General features: G+C 36.6%; 1 protein-coding gene across 1 annotated transcript in view; it reads right to left on the bottom strand.

Annotated features, from left to right (window-relative positions):
- KLHL13 (kelch like family member 13) overlaps positions 1-27,416 on the bottom strand; it is a 419,190-nt gene that overhangs the window by 99,240 nt on the left and 292,534 nt on the right. The window contains exon 4 of the mRNA XM_023758502.1: positions 17,403-17,476. Coding sequence (XP_023614270.1) covers positions 17,403-17,476 — 74 coding nt within the window. The remainder of the gene's footprint in view (positions 1-17,402; positions 17,477-27,416) is intronic.

Below are 27,416 nucleotides of genomic sequence, written 5' to 3'. Positions count from 1 at the left end.
CACATACACACACACACACACACACACACACACACACACACACACTAGACTGTTTAAGATCATTTAATCTCTCCTATAAGGGCCACTATCTATATCTGTAAACAGGACAATAAATTATTCATATATACACTGAGTGGCCAGATTATTATGACCACGTGACATTTGTAGGCAAATTAGCTATAATTTTGCACTGAAGTTGCTGGAGGACCCGACCATTATAAATAGGGAAGCAGGTTGTTTACCATGACAGTAGAAGTGATTTTTCTCTGAAGATATGGGTAAACAACGCGATTTAACAGCCTTTGAACGTGGGATGATTATTGGCGCTTGGAGCCATGGAGTGAGTATCAAAAAAACAGCCAAAGGCCTGTTCAAACACCTTTTCTGTCTGCAGTTACCAAGATAAAACGTCTCCAATTTGCACAGGAACATAAGGATTGGACAGTCGAGCATTGGAAAAAAGCCATGTGGTCCGATGAATCATGTTTCCAGTTGCATCATGCAGATGGCAGAGTGAGAATTTGGTGGAAACAGCATGAATGCATGCACCCCACATGCATGAGTACAACCCTTCAAGCTGGTGGGGGCAATGTTATGGCTTGGGGCATGTTTTCCTGGCATGATTTGGTCCATTTAATTTGTGTGGAACAATGTCTAAATAGCACAACATACCTATAATTGTTGCTGATCAGGTTCACCCTATCATGTTGACGGTGTATCCCAATGGAGATGGCTTCTTCCAACAAGACAATGTGCCATGCCATGGTGCTCGTATTGTGCAGGAGTGGTTTCAAGAACATGAGGGAGATATTACCTTGCTTAGGTGGCCCCCACAATCACCAGATCTCAGTCCAATTGAGCATTTGTGGGACAAAGTTAAAAGAGCCATCAGGCAGCTGGTTCCACAACCATCAAATCTCACAGAACTGGACAGTACTATTCATCAGGCATGGTGTCAGATTCCTCGCATCACCTTTCAACATCTCGTGGAGTCAATGCTAAGAAGAATCGCCACAGTATTAAAGGCAAAATGTTGCCTAACGAAGTACTGATGGGGTGGTCATAATAATCTGGCCACTCAGTATGTATATATATATATGTGTGTGTGTGTGTGTGTGTGTGTGTGTGTGTGTGTGTGTGTACACATATATACATATTTCCTAGCATTGTCCATTTAAAGGCCCTGGGAACAGCAATACCCAAGAAAAATGAACACATGTAGCACACAGATACACAGATTTTGATTCTAGACACTTTTCTCTACTAAAAAGATCCAGGATAACTGATTCTAGGGCTAAGGCAGAGAAAGTACAAGATGAACCAGAATGTAAGGAAGCATGCAAAAAGTATAAGATAAACTCAAAATGAAAGAGATAATGATGGAGATATGTCAAAAGGACACAGAAAACAATCTGAATGGGCTCCTACTGGCCAAATCTGGGACTATTTGGCATCAAAATAAATGACTGATCATAACTCTTTGAATAAAATAAGAATCTATTGATTTATACTGATATGAATGAAATATTAAAAGTTTAATGAGGAACAGATATTCATAGTCTCAATGTACATACAGCCTCCCACCAAGAAATGCCATTAATTAGGAAGGGGAGAAAAAGTAATTTTGCAGTGGAGAAGCCTGACAGACACTGCCTTAATCAAGGTGACTATCAATATGGGACAAATTAAAATCATGCGTCACCTGATAAGATACAATATCATTTCTATGACATTCCTGCTGAAGAAGGAAAACCTGAATATAACCATGACCAACCATTAAAACTGACGCAAACCAAAGGATTTTCTGCAAAATAACTGGACTGTAATCTACAAAAGTGGCAAATTCATGAAAGTCAAGGAGAGACTGAGAACGTGTATCAGATGGAAGAAAACTAAAGAGACCTTACAATTAAATTCAATGCATGATTCTGAGTTGGAACTTTTTGATATCAAAAACACCTTTGAAATAACTGGAAAAATCTGGGCTTTGATTAGAATGTAGTAATGTGTTAATGTTGATTTCCTGGTTTTGATGGTTGAATTTAGGTTATATAGAAGAACATTCTCATTTACAGGAATTGTATACAATGGAGAATTTGAGGTTGATGGGCATTCTGTTAGCAAGTTACTCTCTAAAATAGTTCCAACAATAGAAAACTTGCAGTTTTCTGTAAATTTGACATTGTTTAAAAATAAAAATATTACAAATGGGAAAATGTTAATATAAATTTTGATACATGCATACAATAATTCTCATGATGAGGTTGACAACAACTACATTTGAGTGCTCATTATGTTCCAGAGAGTGTTTAAAGCATTTTATAAGCATGTCACATAAAGTGATACTGAAGAGAAATGAAGACACAGAAAGATATCTTTGATATAGTTAGTGAAAAATGCAAATATAGTACTTAAAATATGAACCCATTTTGTAAAAATAATTATATACACATACTTTTTCTATGAATATAGACTAAAATATTAACCGAGTAGTTGGATTATGAATGATATAAATTTTCTTTCTCTGTATAAGTACATTCTAATTTTAAAAATAATGACCATGTGTTAATTTTGCAACTCAATTTATTTTTAAATTTACTGTTTAGAAGACTATGTAATAATAACACAGAAAGTGTTAATATTGCATTAATATTAGAGACAATGACTAGTTGATTATTAAGATAATTAATAATATGGAAAGTACTAATGGCATCACCAAAATATAAAATTGTAGAGACATTATGATAACCATGTAAAAGATATGCAGGCAGAAACAGTTGAATGGAAGTATACCACCACAATAACTGGTTTACCTTGGATAACATGGAATAATGTGGAATTTATTTTCTTTTCTGCATTTTCCAAATTTTCTATAATTTCCATATTATATACTATATGTATACTTATATATGAGGGGCATTAAAATGAGAATTTATGATGAATTTTTTAGAAAATAATTTTTTAAATTGAAAAAGAGCCATTATCTGGAATTGCCTTATGACCCAGCGATTCCATTTCTGGGAATATATTTGAAGAAACCCAAAGCACTAATTTAAAAAATATATATGCACCCCTATGTTCATTGCAGCATTATTTATAATAGGCAGGATATGAAAGCAACCCAAGTACCCATCAGTAGTCGAGTAGATCAAAAAATTTATGGTACAGATATACAATGGAATATTACTTGGCCATAAAAACAGAATGAAATCCTACCATTTTCAACAGCATGGATGAACCTAGAGGGTATTATGTTAAGTGAAATAAGTCAGACAGAGAAAGACAAAAACTATATGATTTCACTTATATATGGAATCTAAAGAACAAAACAAATGAACAAACAAAAGAGAAACACTCAAAAGTTGGTCCAAGTGATGAGATGTCAAAAGAACTCAACCCACTGTTATGGCTTTGAAAATGGAGGAACAGCGCTAAGAGCAAAGGAATGCAGGTAGTCTCTGGAAGCTGGGAAAGGCAAAGAACAGATTATCCCTTAGAGTCTCCAGAAAGGGCCACAGACTTTAGCCCAGTGAACTCCAGGACTGCCAGATAACAAATTGGTGTTGTTTTAAGCACCGAGTTTATGATTATTTGTTACAGCAGCAAGAGGAAACTAATACATGGGGTTATATATAAATGTAAAAAAACTGTCTAATGATTTTAGCACTTTTTTTAGGGAAAACAAAATAACTGAGGCAGGATAGAAAGTTGGAATTGAATTAACAATGTTGTTAACAGCAAGAGTTGTGTCTGGATATAGATGTGTCATTAAGTATATGTATAAGACCAAATACACTAAAATAGCACTCACAACGAAATTTAGGATACAGACTGGGTTGAATTTCTATTATATTTTTATCCACCTTCCTATTCCCCACTGATTACTAGATTAATACTTGATTTCTTTATTATAATTAATATAAGCATTGATTCCCTGATTAATACTTAGACAACCCACAGAAAAGAAACTACTTGGACTCTTTAGCCAATAAAAAAGTTTTTTACACATAAAATAATGATAAAGCCTATCCCAAATTTAACTGTAAATATTAAATTTATCACATGCACTATACAATACTGACAATCTGATGGAATACATTTATTCATAGATGTTTTAAATATGCAAATTACAGGTTTCTGAGATAAAAATAGCACTGTATACCAGAAAACATGGGTACTCACTCATGTCTTGGGTCTTTCCCTTGTTATGTGAACTTGAAGTTCTCCCCCCTTTGCATATCAGATTCCCTGTCTTTTTTACATTTAAGAGAGTTGAACACTATCTCTACAATCTTTTTCTATCTTTAAAGTAATGTAATCTGTTATTTGTGGAACCACACTATTCTTAGCAAAACAAATAGCCTTAACTCTGTTTTCAACTCCTTTCAAAAATCAACTTGAATTGATTCAGGTCTACCTTCCAGGGAGAACAAAGTAATTCAAGCATATCATCTCATTAATTTTTAAGACAAGAGAAAGTATTTATTCAGAAAAAAGAAGAAAGGTAAAGAAACTGGTAGCAGATTAAATAAACTGACAGTTATGTTGGCAAACCCAGGTCCAAAAAATCGGATTTTTGAAACTCCAAACTCAGTATTGCATTTTGCTTTTTCAACAGAAGGGTCAATCGGTTAAATGAACTCCTTTTAAGGAGAATGGGTAGGAGTATGCGATCAAAAGCTAATTTTTATGTAATTTTCCCTTCATGTCACATGGTCAGAGGATAAATGTAACATGGAGAGGCAGTCTGTAGGGTCTGGAGATCAGATAGCTATTCCCTCCCTAGAGGCCTTATCAGTGTTAGTGCTGCCTTGGGGAACCAAGAGAGAAAAGTATGTTCGAGGTGGCCTCTCACTGACTCCAATAGCCACCCAAGTTTGAGAAGGCAAAAGTGGGACTTAAGCCATGCCTGACAGACCTGACAACTCTGGACAATGGCTGGTCTCAGACAAGTTTGTACAAAATTACATGATAGTATTTTCAAAAATGTATCATGGAAAAAACAAATGACTCTGTCTATATCTAGGCATAGCTCCTGTCAAAAACATCAGGTTTAGTTTGAATTCACTCTGCTGCCTCTGTTATTTTGTTTCCCAGAAAACAGACTGCTAAGATCAGCAGAGGATTTCTTTCTAGTTATCTATAGCCTATTTCTATGTCATGCGTGATGACGCAGGAAAACGTCTTTACTTTCAGGAGAATTCATTTCATAACATACCACAGATAAGGAGATCCTCAGGAGGGGAGGAGAAAACACATTTCCTTTCCTTTGATGGCAGATTAAGGATTTGGGCTCTCAGAGGAGACTCATAGTAGGGCTGTCTGAGGTACACAAAGCTTGAAATTGCCATAGCTAAAACCTGCCTGCACAGAAACTAGTAGAGTAGAGCTTCCAGGACAAAGAAAAATCATTACTCTTCTTCTGTTCATTGTGAATGGTAGAGAGAAAATAATGATTGGGAGACTGGGAGTTGAGACACACACAGAGGAGGTGACATGAAGCCAGAGGCAGTCAGGAGCCACAGAACATTGACAGCCACTGGGCAAGACAAGGAACAGATTCTCCCTTAGAGCCTCCAGAGGGAGCATGGTCCTGCTGACACCATGATTTCTGCCCAGGGATACCGATTTCAGATTTCTGGCCTCCAGAACAGAGTGAGAACACATTTCTGTTGTTTTCAAGCACCCAGTTTATGGTAATTAGTAACCACAGGAAACTAACTCAGAGCTAGAGGATTAAAAATGGCGGTGGAGTAAGTGGGAGATTGGAAGTTGAAATATCACACAGCATGGATATCCAAAAGGACAAAGGAAAACTTTGTTTTCTGGCTCTATATTTTTAAAAAACACCCACATTAATTAAGGCTCTGAATTATTTCATAGGTCCATATTTCTTGTCACATGTAACCCAAATAAGAACATGATCCAACTGTGGTTTGCAACCCTGTGGAAATTTTATATAGTCTTTTAATTTATCCATGCAACAGCATCTATTGGGAAGTTTACGGGAGGGTGGGGGCAGGGGGGTGGAAATTAAAGATTGGAAAAAGAGAGAAATGAAAACTTTTTAAAGAAAAACTTATTTTTACCAACTTCCAGGCCCCCAATTCATTTAAAGCAGTTAACCTATCAGTTAAAATGTTGCACACCCAAAATCCAGCAGAACTGGCTTGGGCCTAGCTCAGAAGGACGTTATAATGATCCAGGTGACAAATTATGTGGCCCTGAAGTAAGAATGTGGTAATAAGAATGAAGCAGCCCTAGCTGGTTTGGCTCAGTGGATAGAGAGTCGGCCTGTGGACCAAAGGGTCCGGGTTCAATTCCTGTCAAGGGCACGTACCTTGGTTGCAGGCTCCTCCCCAGCCAGGACCCTGATCGGGGTTCATGCAGGAGGAAACCAATCGATGTGTTACTCTCACATCAATATTTCTCTCTGTCTTTCCCTCTCTCTTTCACTCTCTTTAAAAAGCAATGGGAAAATACCCTCAGGTGAAGATTTTTAAAAAAAGAATAAAGCAGCAGGGGGAACAGATTGGAGAAATAATTAGGAAGGAGAAATAGTGACTTGGTGAATGACTGAATATGAGCAATGAGGAAGAAAGAAAGGTACAGGATGAGGCCCAAGCATCTGTCTCAGGCAACTGAGTGAATGGTGGTGTCGTTAAATGAGGCCAAGACTACAGATATGGAAGCAGGTGCTGGGGAATAAGACTAGATCGGTTTGGACACATTGTATTTGCAGTACTGGGGAATGTTCATGTTGAATAAATACTTCTACTTATGAACTTCAAAATATTAACACTGCTTTCAGAGCAGTGGGATTATACTGTCCAAATACTTCACAGTGAGTATACATTATGTATGGAAAACTTCAAGATAAATATATGAATGTCCAATTTTAAATAACATATCTCCCTCAACTTCCCGCTAAATATTGTGCAGACAAAAAGTGAGGAAAACTAGCTCCTGCAGGGAAATGGAGACCTGGCAAAGGAGCTGTTCCCTTCTATGGTACCTACCCTCCAGACCACCTTCGCCACTGCTGATACCTCTCTTGTGTTTATATTAAGTCAGAAATGACAACCCTTGGAATATATGAGCAAGCCTCTGGAAACATGGTGTATTCATTTCTTATTTCTTTCCGCTGTAATAAATTATTACATACTTAGTGGCTATAAACAACACAAATTAATTATCTTATAGTTCTGATGGTCAGAAGCCTAGAATTCTTCAGGGGAGATTTCTTTTCTTGCCTTTTCCAGCTTCTAGGGGCCACCTGTGTTCTATGGATCATGTTACCTTCCTGTATCTTCAAAGAGCATCACTCCAACCCCTACTTGCATAATCACATATCCTTTTTCTGACTGATTTCTCTTATACCCCTTGTGATTACACTGGACCCTCCTTGGCAATCCAGGATAGTCTCCCCATCTCAGGGTTCTTAACTTGATCATATCTGCCATGTCTTTTTGCCATGTATAGTATCAGTTACAGATTATGGGGATTAGGATGTAGACATTTAGGGGAGAAGGGCATTTTTCTCCCTTCTAGAGGTAGAATTTGCCAGATTTCTTCATTGTAAAGGTACTTTTTCCCTTTCCACGCTCTTTTCTCTGAAAGTGAATCATTAAGTCTAAACACAAGGAGAGAGGGAGATGAAGTTCTCTCTCTTGGAGCGGGGAAAATACATACAATTATATGGATACACATATACATGTATAAAATTTGGGATTCTTCTGTAAGAAAGATTTGTCTCTTCTCCCCCATTTATTTTTTAACAATTTATTCCTATCAATATTGACTCATGGGTAAAAGTAGAGAAAGGGGTTGGATTAGTACCCAAGAGCTCAGAGAGAGGGGCAATGGTTAATTTGTTCATTCAGCAAATATTTATCAAGCAACTAATATGTACCAGATATGGTTGTGGGTGCTAAAATTAAAGCAATCAACAAGACAGGCAAGATTCCTACCCTCCTAGAGCTTCTATTTTAGTGAAAGGGGATAGATAAAAATTAAACAAAAAGGAAGGAAAAAATAAACAGGAAAGAAGGAACATATCTAATAGTGATAGTGATGAGTCTTATGCAAAGAGTTAAACTAGAGCGGTGTGACACCAAACAGATGGCCTGCTTTAGACTGGGTGGTCAAAGAAAACCTCTCAAATGAGAGACCTGTAAGTGGAGATCTAAAAAGAAAAAGAGCTATCCATGCAAAGACCATGGGGAAGAAATGGTTGAGATGAAGGGAAAGGCAAGTACAAAGGCTATTTTGGATTCCTTCTTCCTTTAAGAATAAAAAAATAGGAAAACAACTAGCATGGAGCAAAAGGAAATGTATAGAAAAACAAGGAAAAGGAGATTTGTCATCATAAAGACTTAGAGAAAGAGCAGAACACTCTGCAAATGTTTTCACATAGGAGCCAGAAAACAATGTTGAAAGCCTTTGGCACATTCAAGAAAATAAAAAAATATGGCCTCAATAAAGCAGGAAGAGGAAGCCAAATAAGATAACAAGATCAGATTTGGAAAGCTATAAATTATATTGGTCAACAGCAAGGAAACTAAGCCAGAGTAACAACCAAAATGTACATCAGAGGAAGTAAACAGAAGATTTGACACAGTATAAAACAAATTCATGAAATGTAAATATAAAAGATAACAAATATTAAAGCAAGGAAAGAAAATATGATAGATATGGAAGACATTATAATTAATACCCCAAAAGTAGATTCAACTCAAATACTTAATATTAAGAAATCATTTGTACCATGAAAGAGTTTGTAATTTGGAACTGTTATGTCTACTACAAGTTTTTTTGTGTTTTGTTAATCCTCACCCAAGGATATGTTTTTATTGATTTTAGAGAGTGAGGAAGGAAGAGAGAAAAACCTTTAATGGGAGAGAGAAACATCAAACAGCTTCCTCTCACATGCACCCCTACCAGGGATTGAACCTGCAACATAGGTATGTGCCCTGGCTGGGAATCAAACCTGCTACTTTTTTTTGGTGTACAGGATGACATTCCAACCAACTGAGCCACCCTGCTGGGGCTACTACAAGTTTTTATTAATAGGTGAAATTCTAATAAAAACAGCACAATACAGACAAGATATGCAGTATAATACATGATATACAGTAAGTGCTTCCCCTTATTTTATATTTAACTTGCACCAGGAACATGACTATCTTACAAGCATTTCATTTTTCCCTCAGAACAATTCCATACAGTAATCCTAATATATAAAAACCCAGAGTCCTAAATATCCAAAACAACCAAAGGCTTGACGGACCAGAAGTCAGTGCTGGGTTGCCGTGGCGACCCAGTACTGACTGCCACTGCTGCGGGCACCTATCCCGGCAGCCCACCAGCCTGGTGGCAGCCACTCACTTCCTCAGTAGTCCTGCAGGTCCAATCTCTGGAGAACAGGCCAGGCACCTATGGATCAGCACTGTCAGCATGATCCCAACAGCACTGCCAGCCTCCTGGAAGTCAGTCCCGGCCCAACCCCTCAGGAACTCACCTGTGCATGAATTCGTGCACTGGGCCTCTAGTATTATTATATTTTATAGGTGAGAAAAGAGACTCAGAGAGGTTAAGAAACTTTCCAAAGTTCACGAGACTAGTAAGTAACAGAACTTGATTTGAACCTGTATTTGACAGACTTCAAAGCCTTTGCTCTTAACTACAACAGTATAACCAAATCATGTCCAATAATTACTACCTCAGACATATTTTAAAATGCACCAAAATACTAGAGTAAAAATGTACCAAAGGTTAATAGATATTACCTTAGGTGATTATTTTGCCTGCATATATATAGTTTTCTATTTCTAAGTGTTCTATAATAAGTATGCATTACTTGTAAAGTCAAAACAAACAAACTAGTGGAGAGAAGAAATAAAGAAACTTTACTTTAGGGCTCATGAAAAAACTTAGACTCAAGATAGAAATGTGAAGGGTTTCAGCATATAGTTTGGGATAGAAGTAATGGCTGTAGATAAGATTACCCAGAAAGAACACAGGGAATATGTACAGAATTATAAACAGCAACATTTAAGATGGAGGTAGAAGAAGGGGAATCAGGGTAGTAACTCCTCTCCCTAGGAACAGAAACACTTTCTGTGGCCTGGAAAATTCCTCTAAAGAGATCAAACACAACATTACTAACAAGTCCATGTCCTTTGTATGAAAACATGTAACTCTTCAGTGAGAGGAACAAATATGCTGATAAACTGCACATGTACCTTACTGCAATATATTAGGACAATAAAAATGGGTAAATAAAAATGAGCCTAAATAAAAGTCTGTTGTATAAAGTATATAGAAATTTGTGTGTTGCCCTCATATTATAATCCTTATAGGGATCTTCTAGCCTAAGGTTTGACCTTATTATAATCATTGCCTCACTTCCTTCAACAAAGGTAAAACTAGAACCTTATAAATTCTTAATTCTTAATAAGTGTATAACAAACATATCTTCATTGAAGTTTTACAAAGCCATCACCCCAACAGATTCAATATTTTTTAACTCAACATTTTAAAAAAGTTTATGAAGCCAAATTATGAAAACTGTAACAAAAGGACTTATCCTCAATGACTGGTCATCATCAAATTTAATCCAATATGTGTTTATCATCTACTATGTGCTTAGGTTTAAAGAATAATTCTAGATTTTTTAAACTAAAAGGAAGGTTGGGATCTTCCAATCCTTAAATTTTACAGATAATGACAGTGTTTAACAAATAGTAAAGGTTCAATATTTCAAAATATCAAATGACCTCATTCAAAGTCCTGCATTCCCTTGACATCATACACTATTAAGGAGAGATTACATATTACATTGGTAAGAAAAGAGTCTGAGCTTATTCCTAGAATCTGTAATAAATTTCATTAATCTACTTTACAATTTTAATAACTGTCACTTAATATTCACTTACCTAAATATAAGTAAGAGTTTACTTTGGGAAACCAAACTACCTAAACAATTTGACCAAATAAAATTATTAGTAACAAATAATTGCTGATAAATGTAATAACTTCTACACATTACTATTATATTTCTAATATTTTCATTGACTTTTTAGAGAAAGAGAAGGGAAAGAGAGAAACATCGATCAGCTGCCTTCTGCATGACCCCTACCAGGGATCCAGCCTGCAACTCAGGCATGTGCCCTGACCTGGAATGGAACCAGCAACATCTCAGTGCATCAGATGATGCCCAACCAACAGAGCTACACCAGCTAGGGCTACAAATTTTTAATGAATGTCTATTATGCACAAAATCCTGTACAGTATACAATATAAAATAAATATAGATTAGATATAGTTCTCTAGAAAAGCTCCATGCATATATGCATAAGCCATGGATACAGACAATAGTGTGGTGAAGGCCCAGGGAAGGGATGGGAGTAGGGTGGAGGGAGTGAATAGGGAGCAAAGGGAGACATTGTTAATACTTTCAACAATAAAGTTAATTAAAGAAAAAGCTCTCTTAACGGTGTTGTAAGCAAAGACACATTCAAGTTACTTCAATGCAGAACTGAATGTGATAAAAATCATTGCAGGAGTAAAACAGCTCAGAGACAAAAGAGACCTTCCTAGTAATCTGGATGGATTGATCGTGGAAGGTTTTAGGCAGGACATGGAATTTGATCTGGGTCTTTAAAGAACAGGTGGGATTTCAATAGTCAAAGGAAAAGGCAATCTGGGTGACATTATTAGATTAGCAAATTTAAAAGATCACTTTGACTTGAGTATGAAGAATCTAGTTAAATGCCAAATATTGTCAAATTTATCCTTAAATATTTCATGACTCCATCCCCTCCCCTCTGATTCATTTCCACTGCTATTACCATTGTTCAGACTCTCCTCATTTCTTATTTTGACTACTACAGTAGGCACCTAACAAACAGGGATCCATATCACCATTCATTGCTACATCCTTAATACCTTGTACAGTAAGTGATATATAATATTCGTTAAAGGGCTGAAAATCTGATTACATTGTGTTTGGCATTCTTTTTCTTGTATTTCAAATACAAGACAATATTTTATGCTATGTTTTATTTGTCAAAGAATACTTTTAGAAAACTTGAAACTTGAACACTGTCAGAGCTTTATAGATTCTTATAGAAATCCTTAATAGAGCTAGGAACATCAGAAAACACCACCACAACACCAAATGGGTGACTTTTACCACAATGTGCCTTTCCCAGACATTACTATAATGTATGCAGAAGGATGCTGCTCAGATCAAGATGCTCTTTGCAGCAAAGCAAGCCACATATGGCTGACCTCTCTCTGTACCTCATAAGTCACTGGAATAGAACTTCAAATAGAGTAAATATGATGAATGGTAGATTGCAAGACGAAAAACATCTAAGACTAGTAAGAAGTTAATGCTATTCTGCAACCCTCAATTCTCTATCTTTCTACCTGCTTTATTAATTCTTCATAGCAATTTCCTCCTGTACATATATTTTGGTTTTTTTCTCTGACGACACCAATACCTCCACCAAAATTCAAGCTCAATGAGAATAAAGTTTCATCACTTTTCACATTTTAGGACATGAAAGTGTTTAGCTCTTATCATTGCACAATAGACGTTTGTTAAATAATAAACAGAACAAATCATTAGATTTTTTGAGCAGCAATTAGTACATGCCAGACATTGTATAAAGCAATGGGGATACATTTAATACATTCCTCATCTTACTGAATAATCACTTTGTCAGAATTTTAAATATCCTATTAAATTCATGTTAAACCTACATAACAATTCAGGAAGAGTTTACCACACTCTAAAATTTAGTTTTTTAATTCAATACTATGGTATGTCTCTCTATTTTTAAAATATCTTCTTTCCTATTTCTCAGTCAATTTTTTAAATTTTCATCACATAAGTCCCAGACATGGTTCTGCTGGGATTATTGCTACATATTTATGTTTTATTGCTTTTGTAAATGGATTATTTTCCATTATATCTTCTAAATGATCACATCTAATATAAATAAAAGTTACTGGTTTTTAATTTTTATCTTATATCTAACTACTTTTCAGAACTCAATAAAAGTCTATCAACTAAGAAGTTGTTTTCAAGTCTTAGCTTCTGTAGGTACATGATTCTAAAATTTGATCATTTTTTGTCTTCTCTTTTCCATTAACTATGCCTCTTTATTGACATTGCCCAGAATTTATAGATATATCCTATATAATAAAAGCTTAATATGCAAATTGTCCCCTCAGGAGTTCGACCGCTTGCTATGACATGCGCTGACCACCAGGGTCGGTGCGGAACATGACAGGCATCGGTGATGCAGCGCTGGCAGCGGGCAGCAGTGGAGTTGCTGCCAGCCTTGATGGGCCCCGATGAGAGTGGTACCATGGTGGGATGGTGGAGCAGGTGAGTGGGCGGCGCCAGGCCAAGGCGGGTGCGAGCAGGGGCTTATGGCCCCACCGATCACCCTGCAGACTGCGACCAGCGGTGGCAGCAGAGAGCAGAGCCACCTCCCAGCTCCCAGGTGCTAAGGGAACCAGGCGCCCTCCCCCCCCCCCCATCAATCACCCCATAGGTGGGACATTGGAGCAGATGAGGGGGTGGCACCAGGCCAAGGCAGGGTGCCAGGTGGGCTGCAGGGCTGCGAGGCTGAGGGTGCGAGCTGCGGTCCAATCTCTGCAGGGCACCCCAAGGGACCCTACCAGTGCATGAATTCGTGCACAAGGTCTCTAGTATTAAATAATGGTGGGTATAGGCATCTTTGTTTTGTTGCTTCTGGATTGTTGGTTTCCATATATATATATATATATATATATATATATATATATATATATATATATATATATTTCTTGTTAAGAGAAAAAGCTTCTATCACTAACTTTTTCATTCCTAAAATGGGCATTGAGTATTTTCAAGTACCTCCAGCATTTACTTTTTCTCTTTTTTTCTGAAAACTATTGACAAAGGATGCATAATGAATAACTTCATAGTATGAAAGTATTCACACTCTAGAATAAACTTTCTTGGTCACAAATGGTTAATTATTTTCAGATATTCTTAAGTGTGTTTGATTTGTATTTTATTTATAATTCAAAATTGGTTCATAATGTGTGTATGCAAACAAGCACCATTTTTCTCAGGCTTTGATATTTTAATTAGGTAGCATCATAAATGTATTGGGGGTTGTCTATCAGTTTCTATGCTCTAAATCAGTTTATTTAGTATCAGGATTATCTGTTTCTTTCAAAGGAGTCTTATTTATAATAAGAAAGATTATAAAAGTAGGAAACCAAAAGTTACTGTGTTATAAACTAGGATCATAAGACTAGATCCCTATGGTTTGCCAAGTATCACTCAGGTTACAATTCAGTTACCATGCCACTTACAAAGGCATTAAGTTAGAATTAAAAGGACAAAGAGACTTCTCTTTTATAAAGTATTCTTACTAATTATCTAGATTCTATTTGAAATCTAGGCCATAAGTTCATTTCTTTTGTTTCTGGTCAAGAATGCACTTATAATGTGAAGGTTAAAACCATAAAACTTCCTGAAAAAAGCCTGAAATTTGAGAGGGCAAATATTTCTTGGACAAGATGCAAAAAGCACTGAGCATAAAAGAAAAATACTATATGATAAATTAACCTTCATTAAAAAAACTTATGCTCATCAAAAGACACAAATAAGACTATGGGATGGAAAGCTACAGATTAAAAGAAAATATTCATAATACACACATCTAAATATCCAGAATAAATTGTAAAACTCAAAAGAATATAACCCATATTTTTATTTAACTTATTGAAGTGTCATTGGTTCATAAAATTATATAGGTTTCAGGAGTACATTTCTATAATACATAATCTGTATATTGTTTTGTGTGTTCACCACTGCAAGTCAAATCTCCTTCCATCACCATTTATCCCAAGAGAATGGCTAAAATTAAAGAGACTAACAATATCAAGAGTTAGTGAGGATTTTCACTTATAACTGGTCAGAGTAGACAATGGCACCACCACTTCAGAAAAGCATTTGGCAGTTTCTATTAATGATAACATATATATATATATATATATATATATATCCTATCACCCAGCAATCCCACTTCTAGGTACATATAAAAACTAAATGAGTGTATATAGGTACAAAAATATTTATAAAAAATGTCAATAACAGCTTTATTCATAAGATCCAAATAATGGAACTTAAAAGACTATCAACAAGAAAATGGGTAAAGAAATTGTGGTACATTTAAACAATGGAATCTACACAACAATAAAAAGAAGGAACTACTGATACCACAGCAATGATAGATTCAAAAACATTACTATTATTTTGAAAGAAAGAAGCGATACACAAAAGAATACACAGTGTCTGACCCCATTTACATGAAGTTCAAGAACAAGCTAACTAATCCAAGATATATAAGTCAGAATAGTGATTCCCTTAGTAAGAGTGGAGGGGATATGGACTAGAAATGGATACAAAGGAATTCTCTGGTGGGATGGAGTTGTTTTATATTTTGAACTGGATTGTGTTTATTTTAGCATATGTAATTATACCTTAATAAAAATAATGAAAATAAACAAATCCAAGTATGCTATAACCACTTCATTTACCAACTTGAACCTGTCCTACTATTTCCTCTTCTGACCCTCCTATTCAACAGTGCTTGAACTCTGCATACTCAATTCTCCATTATGAATTCAATGTCTCCCAACTATTATTGTCTTCTATCTTTTCACCCAATATGCCCATACATTATCCCGCTATGATTTTCTTGCTTTTTGGGTCTCTGAGCAAGTCTACATTACAACCCCTTGCCCAGATGAGATAACACATTCCAACAAATAGTCACCCTTCATATGATATTTGCTTAATGAGATTATTATGTGAAATTCCTAGTATAGTATCTGACAAATAATAATGATTTTATATATGTCCACTTCCTACTTCAACCTTTCCACTTTTTTATATTCTTTTAAGACACGCCTATATTTTAAAGTATCTTAAATGTCAAAAACACAATTATTATATTTTCAAAATAGTTAAAATCCCACATTTATATTTCAATACTACCACTGATATACCATGTCAACTGTAATTGAAAAATACAATTTAAAAATATCCAATTAAAACTCTTACCATTATTTGTGCCACCCTTCTTTTCTCTATTTCTCTTTCTTCCCTCCCCCCACATACACACAATAGTCATTTATTTAATCTCAAAACAATCCTAAGATGTAGGTATTATTATTATCCCCATTTCATAGATAAGAAACTTAAGGCACAGAGCAATGGAGAAATTTTCCCAAGGTTACACCATTACTAAGTGTCAAAACCATGATATAGACAATTCCATCACATTATTTCAAATGTTTCACCCAAACTATACAACTAAACTATTGAGAATAAGGGATATTATTCCATACCTACAAAGCAAAGGCTATGTATATTTCTTTGAACCATGAATTTAAAAGTCTAAATTGTCAGAGGAAGCTCTGAAATTCTCATGACTCCCTGTAAGAGTTTTAATTGGATATTTTTAAATTGTATTTTTCAATTACAGTTGACATCCTATATAATAAAAATCTAATATGCTAAGTGTCCTGTCATCCAGTCATCTGTTCAATCGAAGTGTAATATGCTAATGATATGGTAAGGCCACTCAACTGCTCGCTATGACATGCACTGACCATCAGGGGGCAGACACTCCAACCAGTAGGTTAGCTTGCTGCTGGGGTCTGGTCAATTGGGACTGAGCGAGATGGGCCAGACACATCCTGGAGCCCTCCCACAGTCCCTTCCCAACAGGCCAACCTCCTGTGTCCCTCCCCAGCCCTAATCGTGCACCGGTGGGGTCCCTCCATCTGGCCAGCGCCCTCTCACAATCTGGGCTGAGGGACCCCCCTCCCAAGTGCACGAATTTCATGCACTAGGCCTCTAGTTTAGTATAATTTTATATTATTTTCGGGTGTTGAGCATAGTGGTAAGACTAATTGGATATTTAAATAACAGAAACATACACACAATCGTAGAGCAATACTATTTTAAAAATACTTGTTGAGAAATCTATTCTTATGCAATAGATACTGGTATTCATTCATTGAAATGCTTTAAAATTTCAATCAATAGCTCCACTGACTGAATTCTATGTGTTCACAATTTATACTAATTATGATTTCTAAGTATATATTTTTTATTTTTTCATTAGTTCAGAACATATGATCACTAACATGCTCATCATTCCCTTTCTTTGTCAATCATTTTTATTCATTCATATAGCAAATACTTTTATTTCATTCCAGATATTCAACAAATACTTACTGAGTAGCAATTATGTTAGGTATATCAATGGGCAGGAGAGACATTATGTAATTTATAAGGTAAATTGTTTCCATAAATATACCTGTTACGGAGAACTGCAGCAACTGATTCCCCTAGATGCAGTTGATCCATCACCTCCACAAGTTGGATAAGAATCTGTTCAGGAGGAAAATAAGTCAATATTTACTATGAAAACCAATACTAGAAGTTTCTAATTGTGCTACCTTTGTAGTATTTTATATATTTTGTGACAGAAATGCAAAATATATATCCATGTACCTAATGTCCATATGATAACTTAGAAAGTAAAGGAATATAAGAAACTCAATCTGCAACAGTCAAAATATCTACAAAATGCCATACTGAATCATTAAAAAAGTATTGACTAAATTTCAGGTGAAATCATTAGCTAGCAATTACCCATGAAATAAAAACAAATATACAGAAGTTGGATTAAATGAAAGTCAGAAGAACTGAGGAGTCTGTGTGAAGTTGGGTTAGACAAGAGAAGTTAAAGCAAAGGGTTGAGGCAAACATTTTCCAAGTAGATACTGACAGGACTAATTTCCATTTTACCAGGGAAACTAAAGGCCTGAGCAGCCCATAAACAGGGCCCACAATTTTAGAAGTGATTGGTCAAAATTAAGGCTAGAAAGGTATAATATTTTTAAATCTAAACATATAAAAATAGGCATTGTTTTCCTGATCCGCACTGAATTTTTGTTTTGGTCATGCCTGTTGATTTTTTTATGGGAAAGGAGGAGGTAGTTTGTAGTAAACTAAACTTTATCTAATTAATATACTGGTTTTTAGTAATGTGAATGCTTTGTGTTGGAGATGTAGAGTATATTTAATGTATTTTATTAATTTCAAATACATTGGGAAGCAAAAACGGATATTTAATTAAGGACATACAGATGACCAATAGACATATGAAAGAATGCTCAAGGTCACTAATTATCAGTGTTGATGAGAATGTGGAAAAAAGGGAACCCTCGTGCACTGTAGGTGGGAATGCAGACTGGTGCAGTTACGTGGAAGATAGTATGGAGTTTCCTCAAGAAATTAAAAATGGAACTGCCATTTGATCCAGTGATCCCACTTCCAGGAATATATCCTAAGAATCCTGAGACACCTATCAGAAAGAATATATGCACCTCTATGTTCATAGTAGCATTATTTACAATAGCTAAGATATGGAAACAGCCTAGGTGGTCCACCAGCAGTTGAGAGGATTAAAAAACTATGGTACATATACACAATGGAATACTCTGTGGCTTTAAAAAAGAAGGAACAGCATGGATAGACCTGGAGACTATTATGCTAAGCAAAATAAGTCAGCAGAGAAAGACAAGTACCATATGATCTCACTAACATGTGGAATCTAAAGAACAAAATAAACTGACAAAGTGGAATAGGCTGGCAGGAGCCAGAAGGGTGGGGGTGGGAGTGACTGGATAAAGAAGTTGAAGGAATTAGCTAGAGAACATATATACATATCCCATGGACATGGACAATAGTGTGATGAAGGCCAAGTGAGAAGGAGGCAGGGGTAAGTGGAGGTGGGCAAAGGGGAGGATATGGGGGACATCTGCAATAATGTCAACATTAAATATTTTTAATTAAAATCACTATATTGCATAGGGAAGATGCAATTTAATTTGTTTATATAATTATGTTTGTTGTAAAACTATGCAAAGAACTAAAACAATTAAGCTTGAGAAAAAAATGTTGTTTTCATTGTTCCTTGCCCTCTTTCTGCCCTTTAATTTAGAGACAATAGCAAAAGAAGGAGAAGGAAATAAAGCACTCTATTTCTTGGGTCTTCATAACTCTAAAAATGAAACAAATCAAATGACAATGTAACATTTATATTTATTTCATAGTCCTATTCTATGTTTATAATCCTATCACAATTTTAAAAATTGAGCAGCCTAAATAAAATTTTAAAAAAATTTAAGCATCTCAAAATCAATTGACTTTGACATACCGTTTCTAAAAATGCTTGTGTCAAGAGAATTGTAGTTATTGAGGAATTTTAATTTTGTTTAGGTTACAGTTTCTTAGAAGATGAGCCAAGAAAAAAAAATCAAACTATATCAAGATTACTATTAGGAATCTGGGAATGTGAAAACAAATAATTCATTCTCCTTTTAACAACTGCATCTTGGGTAGAAATATAAGTCCTAAAATTAGGTATGCACATTTTCACTTAATCCCATATTTTCAACCAATCTACCTGCTGTACCTGGATCTCTGAGTCTGGGGTGCTCCCATTCAAATTCTCCATATAAGAAACCTCTGATCTTCTGAGGAACAGAGAGTGGGCAATAAGACTTGGACTCTAGCCACTTATTATAAAGACTTTCAAGAAACAGCCCATGTTTTCAATCTCATCACTCATTCCTGCCTTCCCCAGATCAGGTGCCTCCAAGTTTTGAAACATTAGTAGTTATAGAGGAAGAATTAGTTGGTTTCTCTCAAATGTTCATGTAGTGTTGGGGTCCAACCCCAACGGGTCCAGGGATCCCCAAAGGTGTGGACGGAGTCAGCGAAGAAGGAATGACACGATACAGCCTTCAGTTGATCAGCAGCCTAGTCAGGACCTCTAGCCAGGATCTCCAGCCAAAGTTCTGGTGCCATGTTCTCTCGCTAGGTTCTCCAGCCAGGTTCTCCATGTTCTCCAGCCAGGTTCAGTCACCAGGTTCTTTAGCCAGGTTCTATCCAGGTTCTTTTGCCGTGTTCTGTCTAGGTTCTCCAGTGAAGTTCTGTAGCCAGGTTCTGTCCAGGATCTTTTGCCATGTTCTCTGGCTGAGTTCTGGTTAGGATCTGATGATGATGTGATGAGGATCTGATGAGGATCTGATGATGATGTGATGAGGATCTGATGAGGATCTGATGTTTATTGTCTTGTTACATCTATATTTATACCAGCCGATTTTAATCCTGTCAATTTCTATTACAAAGGTTAGGGCGTTTCTTATCTCCATTCCAGGGAGTAAAGATTATGTAGTTTAACTACCCGCCTGGCACTTAATTAAGGGGTTGTATCCCCTCCCTAACCTCAGGGAAAAATCCCCACCTGGGGAAACAACCTTTTTCGGAGAGGTGACCTTGGTTAAAACACATAGTGCCAAGAATGGGAGCAAACATATTAAGAACAGTATGCCATATACGCCAGGTCCCTTGAAACATATGCTGTGCAGACGTTTCTTCTCTGCAGCGACTGTGTCAAGCAGCAAGGATGGACCGGCTCCCGGCAATGTAGGGGGAGATATTGAAGTCGTAAATTCCTTTGCTCAAAGTAAAAAATTAGTTTCAACCTTACATCTGTCAATGTTTCCACTCCTGTTCTCTTTGTCCTTTTGAATTTTTCAATTTCATTACTTTAATTTTAATGGAGTGAGGAAAGGAGAAGAAATAAACACATGTGATCACTTTATGCAGGATTTAACTAAAACCTACTGTTTTATAAGCTTTAATTAACACTGCCTGCAACATAGGACAATGAGAGAGAGAGAGAGAGAGAGAGAGAGAGAGAGAGAGAGAGAGAGAGAGAGAAGTATGGAGACCAGTTAATAAACTAAAAAGGCATGAAAAAAGGGCACAGACTTACAACTGAAGATCACTGACAGATATCACAGGGAAAAGGGAACATCAAAGACAAAATCTATGTAGGTAACTGAGGGAAATGGTGATGATATCAAGTGAGGTAGGGTTCAGAGAAGAAAGAAAAATATTGAAAGCAAGGAGAACAATCGTTTGACATAGGCATATTGAAATACCCTAGGACACACAATATAGTAACTAATAGAAAACTGAATATATAGACATTTAGATTGGAACTACAATGAAAATATAGGAATATTTAGCCATTAAGTAATAGCTGAAGTGATGAGATTGGGAAATATTACTCAGGATTTTATTTGCCATGGGAAAGGTGCAATTCCAAAGAACAATGTTGTACAAGAAACAGGAAGACAAGCTAGCAAAAAAAAAAAGGGTAGGCGGGAGACTAAGAGAATTGTGAGATGAAAGTTGAGAAGTGTAGTACAGAAGAGTAGTTGGAAGAAATTCAACTATTTCAAACTCTGCCAAGATCAAGGAAAATATTGCTAATTGATTTAATAGTTTATAAAGTAAATGATGATATTTTTAAAAGAGTCAATATGGATTGGGAGAACCACACTTCAGTGGTTTGAAAAATAAAACAAAACTAAATTCTTTCAGGAATTATGGGGAACTCAAATACATCAGGAAGTGACTCTCCATGGCAAAAGTGGCCTTCAAACAAGGGAAAAATGAATGATTAAAAATAATTGGGGAATAATTGGATAGCCTTTAGAAAAACAAATTGGTTATACACTACTGCAGTTTACATGAGGGTAACCTAAATAAATTCCAGAATGATCAAAAGTTTAAAGGTAAAAAATAAAACTGAAATAGTACCAAAGTAAACTCAAGTGAAAAAGATTTTTCAGGGGAATGGAAATGAAAAAAAAAGCTGGGGTAGCAATACTTACATCGGACAAATTAGATCTCAAAGTGAAGGACATAACAAGAGATAAGGAAGGCCCCTTCATAATACTAAAGGGAGCAATCCAACAAGAAAATATAACTTTGGTAAACATATACACACCCAATACAGGAACACCCAAATACATAAAAAAACTTTTGGAGGATATCAAGGGAGAGATTGATAGCAATACAGTCATAGTAGGGGACTTTAATACCCCACTATCACCATTGGACAAATCCTCTAAACAAAAAATCAGCAAAGAAACATCAATCCTAAATAATGCACTAGATCAGATGGAATTAATTGACATCTTCAGAACATTTCACCCCACAGCCACATAATATACATTTTTCTCAAGTGCAAATGGGTCATTTTCAAAGATAGACCATATATTGGGTCACAGGCAAAGTCTCTTGAAATTCAAGAAGTCAGAAATCATATAAAGCACCATCTCAGACCACAACGGCATAAAACTAGAAATCAACTACAATAAAACCAATAAAAAAAATCAAACACCTGGAGGCTAAATAGCATGCTATTAAACAATGACTGGGTTACCAGAGAGATCAAAGAAGAAATAAAAAAGCATGATGGCAACAAACAACAATAAAAACACGACAATCCAAAATCTATGGGGCACAGTGAAAGCAGTCTTGAGAGGGAAGTTCATAGCTCTACAGGCCTGCCTCAAAAAGCAAAAAACAATGGTAATAAATTATCTAATACTACAATTCAAAGAGTTAGAAAGAGAGCAACAAGAAAAGCCCAGCATAAGCAAAAGGAAGGAAATAATAAAGATCAAAGCAGAGATAAATGACACAGAGACCAAAAAAAAATACAAAAGATCAACAAAAACCAAGAGCTGGTTCTCTGAAAGGATATGCAAGATTGATGAACCTCTAGCCAGGCTCACCAAGAAGCAGAGAGAGAGGACCCAAATAAAAAAAAATCAGAAATGAAAGAGGTGAAATAACAACCGATCCCACAGAAATACAAATGATTATGAAAAAAATACTATGAACATCTCTATTCCAACAAAATGGACAACCTAGATGAAATGGACATATTCTTAGAAAAAGACAAGCTCCCAAAACTCAACCAAGAAGAGTCAAAAAACCTGAATAGGTCAATAACTACTGAAGAAATTGAAACAGCGATCAAAAACCTTCCAGCAAACAAAAGCCCTGGTCCGGATGGCTTTACAGGGGAGTCCTACCAAGCATTCAAAGAAGAACTAAAACCTAGCCTACTCAGACTATTCCAAAAAATTCAAGAGGAAGGCACACTTCCAAGCTCTTTCTATGAAGCCAGACTTACCCTAATCCCAAAACCAGATAAAGACACCACAAAGAAAGAGAACTACAGACCAATATCCTTGATGAACATAGATGCTAAAATCCTCAACAAAATCCTAGCAAATCGGATTCAGCAATACATTAGAAAGATCATACACCATGACCAAGTGGGATTTATTCCAGGGATGCAAGGATGGTTCAATATCCGCAAATCAATAAATGTGATACATCACATAAACAAACTGAGAGACAAAAATCACATAATCATATCAATTGATGCAGAAAAAGCATTTGACAAAATCCAACACCCTTTCTTGATGAAAACTCTCAGCAAAGTGGGATTAAAGGGATCATACCTCAACATAATAAAAGCCCTATATGACAAACCTTACAGCCAACATCATACTCAATGGGCAAAAACTAAATCCATTTCTCCTAAGAACAGGAACAAGACAAAGATGCCCACTTTCACCACTCCTGTTCGACATAGTACTAGAAGTACTAGCCATAGCGATCAGACAAGAAGAAAAAATAAAAGGCATCCAAATTGGAAAAGAAGAAGTAAAACTGTCCTTATTTGCAGACGACATGATATTATACATAAAAAACCCCAAAGACTCCATCAAAAAACTATTAGACCTAATAAATGAATTTGGGAATGTAGCAGGATACAAAATTAACACCCAGAAATCTATGGCCTTTTTATACACCAATAATAAACTCACAGAAAGAGAAATGAAAAAAAAAATTCCATTTACCATTGCACCAAAAAAAAAAAAAATTAAGATACCTAGGAATAAACTTAACCAAGGACGTAAAAGATCTGTACTCCGAAAACTAAAGGACATTGAAAAAAGAGATAGAGGAAGATATAAACAAATGGAAGAACATACCATGTTCATGGATTGGTAGAATAAACATCATTAAAATGTCCATATCACCTAAAGCAATCTATAGATTCAATGCAATACCAATTAAAATAACAACAGCATATTTTAACGATCTAGAACAGGGGTCCTCAAACTACGGCCCGCGGGCCACATGCGGCCGGCCGAAAACATTTATCCGGCCCGCGGGGTGTTTTTGCCGCTGCTGCCTGTCCTGCTTAGCAGCCGACTCGTCCCGGGCCCGCAGTGCGCATGTGTGGAATGTCTGAGGGACAGTGAACTGGACCCCTGTTTAAAAAGTTTGAGGACCTCTGATCTAGAACAAACTCTCCAAAAATTCATCTGGAATAAAAAAAGACCCCGAATAGCCACAGCTATCCTTAGAAAGAAGAACAAAGGTGGAGGGATCACAATACCAGACATCAAACTATATTATGAAGCCACGGTTCTCAAAACTGCCTGGTACTGGCACAAGAACAGACATATAGACCAATGGAACAGAATAGAGGACCCAGAAATTGACCCAAGCCATTATACTCAATTCATATTCGACAAAGGAGGCAAAAGCATACAATGGCATCAAAACTGTCTCTTTAATAAATGGTGCTGGGAAATTCGGTTGGATACATGCAAAAAAATGAAACTAGATCACCAACTTACACCATACACAATAATAAAATAAAAATAGCTAAAGGACTTGAATGTAAAATGGGAAACCATAAAAATCCCACAAGACTCCATAGGCAGCAAAATTGCAGACATATGTCTTAGCAATATCTTTACAGACACAGATCCTAGGGCAATGGAGACTAAGGAGAAAATAAACAAATGGAACTACATCAAAATAAAAAGCTTCTGCACAGCAAAAGAAACCATCAACAAAACAACAAGACAGCCTGCTGCATGGGAGAACATATTTGCCAATGTTATCTCCGATAAGGGTTTATCTCCAACATTTACAGGGAACTCATTCAACTCAATAAAAGGAAAATAAACAATCCAATCAAAAAATGGGCAAAGGACCTAAATAGAATCTTTTCGACAGAGGACACTCAGAAAGCCAAGAGACACATGAAAACATGATCAAAGTCACTAACCATCCGAGAGATGCAAATCAAAACGACAATGGGTACCACCTCCCACCTGTCATAATGACTATCATCAACAAATCAACAAACCACAAGTGCTGGAGAGGATGCGGAGAAAAAGGAACCCTCCTGCACTGCTGGTGGGAATGCAGACTGGTGCAGCCACTGTGGAAAACAATATGGCGTTTCCTCAAAAAAGTAAAAATGGAACTGCCATTTGACCTTGTGATCTCACTTCTAGGAATATATCCCGAGAAACCAGAAACAGCAATCAGAAAGGATATATGCACCCTTATGTTCATAGCAGCACAATTTACAATAGCCAAGATTTGGAAACATCCTAAATGCTCATCAACAGATGAGTGGATTAGAAAACAGTGGTACATCTACACAATGGAATACTACACTGCTATAAAAAAGAAGGAATTCTTACCATTTGTAGCAGCATGGATGGAACTGGAGAGCATTATGCCAAGTGAAATAAGCCAGGAAGTGAAAGAAAAACACCACATGATCTCACTCATTTATGGATAATAAAGAACATTATAACCTGATGAACAGAAAGATAGATTCAGAGGCAGAGAAGCATCGAACAGAGTGTCAAATTACAGTGGGAAGGCTGGGGCGTGTTGCGGGGGGGAGGTAAGAGATCAACCGAAGGACTTGTATGCATGCATATAAGCATAACCAATGGACACAAGACACTGGCGGGGGGGGGGGGGGAGGGGGGAGGGTCAATGGGGAAAAAAGGAGACATATGTACTACTATCTGAATATTTTAAACAATAAAATAAAATTAAAAAATAAAAATAAAATCAGCAGAGGACTTGAATAGACACTTCTCTAGAGAGGACATATGAAAAATGCTCAACATCCCTAATCATCAGAGCAATGCAAATTAAAACCACAATTAGATATCATCTGAATCCTGTCAGAATATCTATTATATATTCAATAAATCCACAAACAACAAATGTTGGGGAGTATGTGCAGAAAAGTGAACCCTTGTACACTATTGGTTGGAATGCAGATTGGTGCAGCCACTATGGAAAACAGTATGGAGTCTAGTCAGAAAATTAAAAAATGGAGCTGCCTTATGACCAAGTGATTCCACATCTGGGTATATATCTGAACAAACCCAAAACACTAATTTGAAAGAATATATGTTCGTTGCAGCATTATTTACAATAGCCCAGATATGAAAACAATCCAGTGCCCATCAATAGATGAGTGGATAAAAAAGTGATGACACATATATACAATGGAGTAGCCTCTTTAATATTAGCATATCCAATTGACACAGGCTCTGGGGCAGTGGGGGCTTGCCTGGGGTGGGAATGGCGGAGGTGGGGTCAATTGGGGAAAAAGAAGACAAATGTAAAACTTTAGACAATAAAAAAAAAACCTAATGTGCAAATCGACCAAATGGGGGAACAACCAGTGGAACAACCAGTCACTATGATGCGCACTGAACACCAGAGGGCAGACGCTTAATGCAGGAGCTGCCCCCTGGTGGTCAGTGCACTCCCACAGGGGGAGCACCACTCAGCCAGAAGCTGGGCTCACAGCTGGCGAGCGCAGCAGTGGTGGCAGGAGTCTCTCCCACCTCTACTGCCAGCGGGCGGTAAGGAGCAAGGGGTCCCAGACTGCGAGAGGGTTCAGGCCAGGCTGAGGGATCCCCTGCCTCAGTGCACGAATTTCGTTCACTAGGCCTCTAGTTACTGATAAAAAGAATGAAAGCTTACCATTTGTGACTGCATGGATGGATCTAGAAGTTATAGGCCAGGTGAAATCAGTAAGAGAAAGACAAATATCATGATTTTACTTATATGTGGAACCTAACTAGCAATATAAAAAAAAACAAACAAAACAGAAGCAGACTCATCAATACAGAAAACAGACTGATTGTTGCCAGAGGGGAGGGAGGTTGGAGGACTGGATGAAAGCAGTAGTGGGGAAGGCCCCGGGGGCAGGGGAGCTGAAGGGAGGGGAGGAAAGGGGAGGAAAGGGGGGACATCTGAAATAGTGTAAAAATGTTTTTTTAATTCTAAAAAAAAAAGGAAAAAGAAAAAAGTAAAAGGATTCAGTAGTACAGATTGGTAGTTACAAAATAGTCACAGGGATATAAATAACAGCATAGGAAATATAGTCAGTAATACTGTAATAACTATGTATGGTGTCAGGTGGGTACTGGAAATATCAGGAGGAACACCGTAAAGTATATGATTGTCTAACCACTATACTCTACACCTGAAACTAATATAAAATCATTTTGAATGTGAATTGTAATTACAAAAAATTTAAGAT

The sequence above is a fragment of the Myotis lucifugus genome, unplaced genomic scaffold (genome assembly GCF_000147115.1).
Source record: "Myotis lucifugus unplaced genomic scaffold, Myoluc2.0 scaffold_2, whole genome shotgun sequence".
Taxonomy (NCBI): Eukaryota; Metazoa; Chordata; class Mammalia; order Chiroptera; family Vespertilionidae; genus Myotis; species Myotis lucifugus.
Note: the sequence above shows the minus strand (reverse complement) of the source record. Positions and strands in the feature narration are given on the sequence as shown.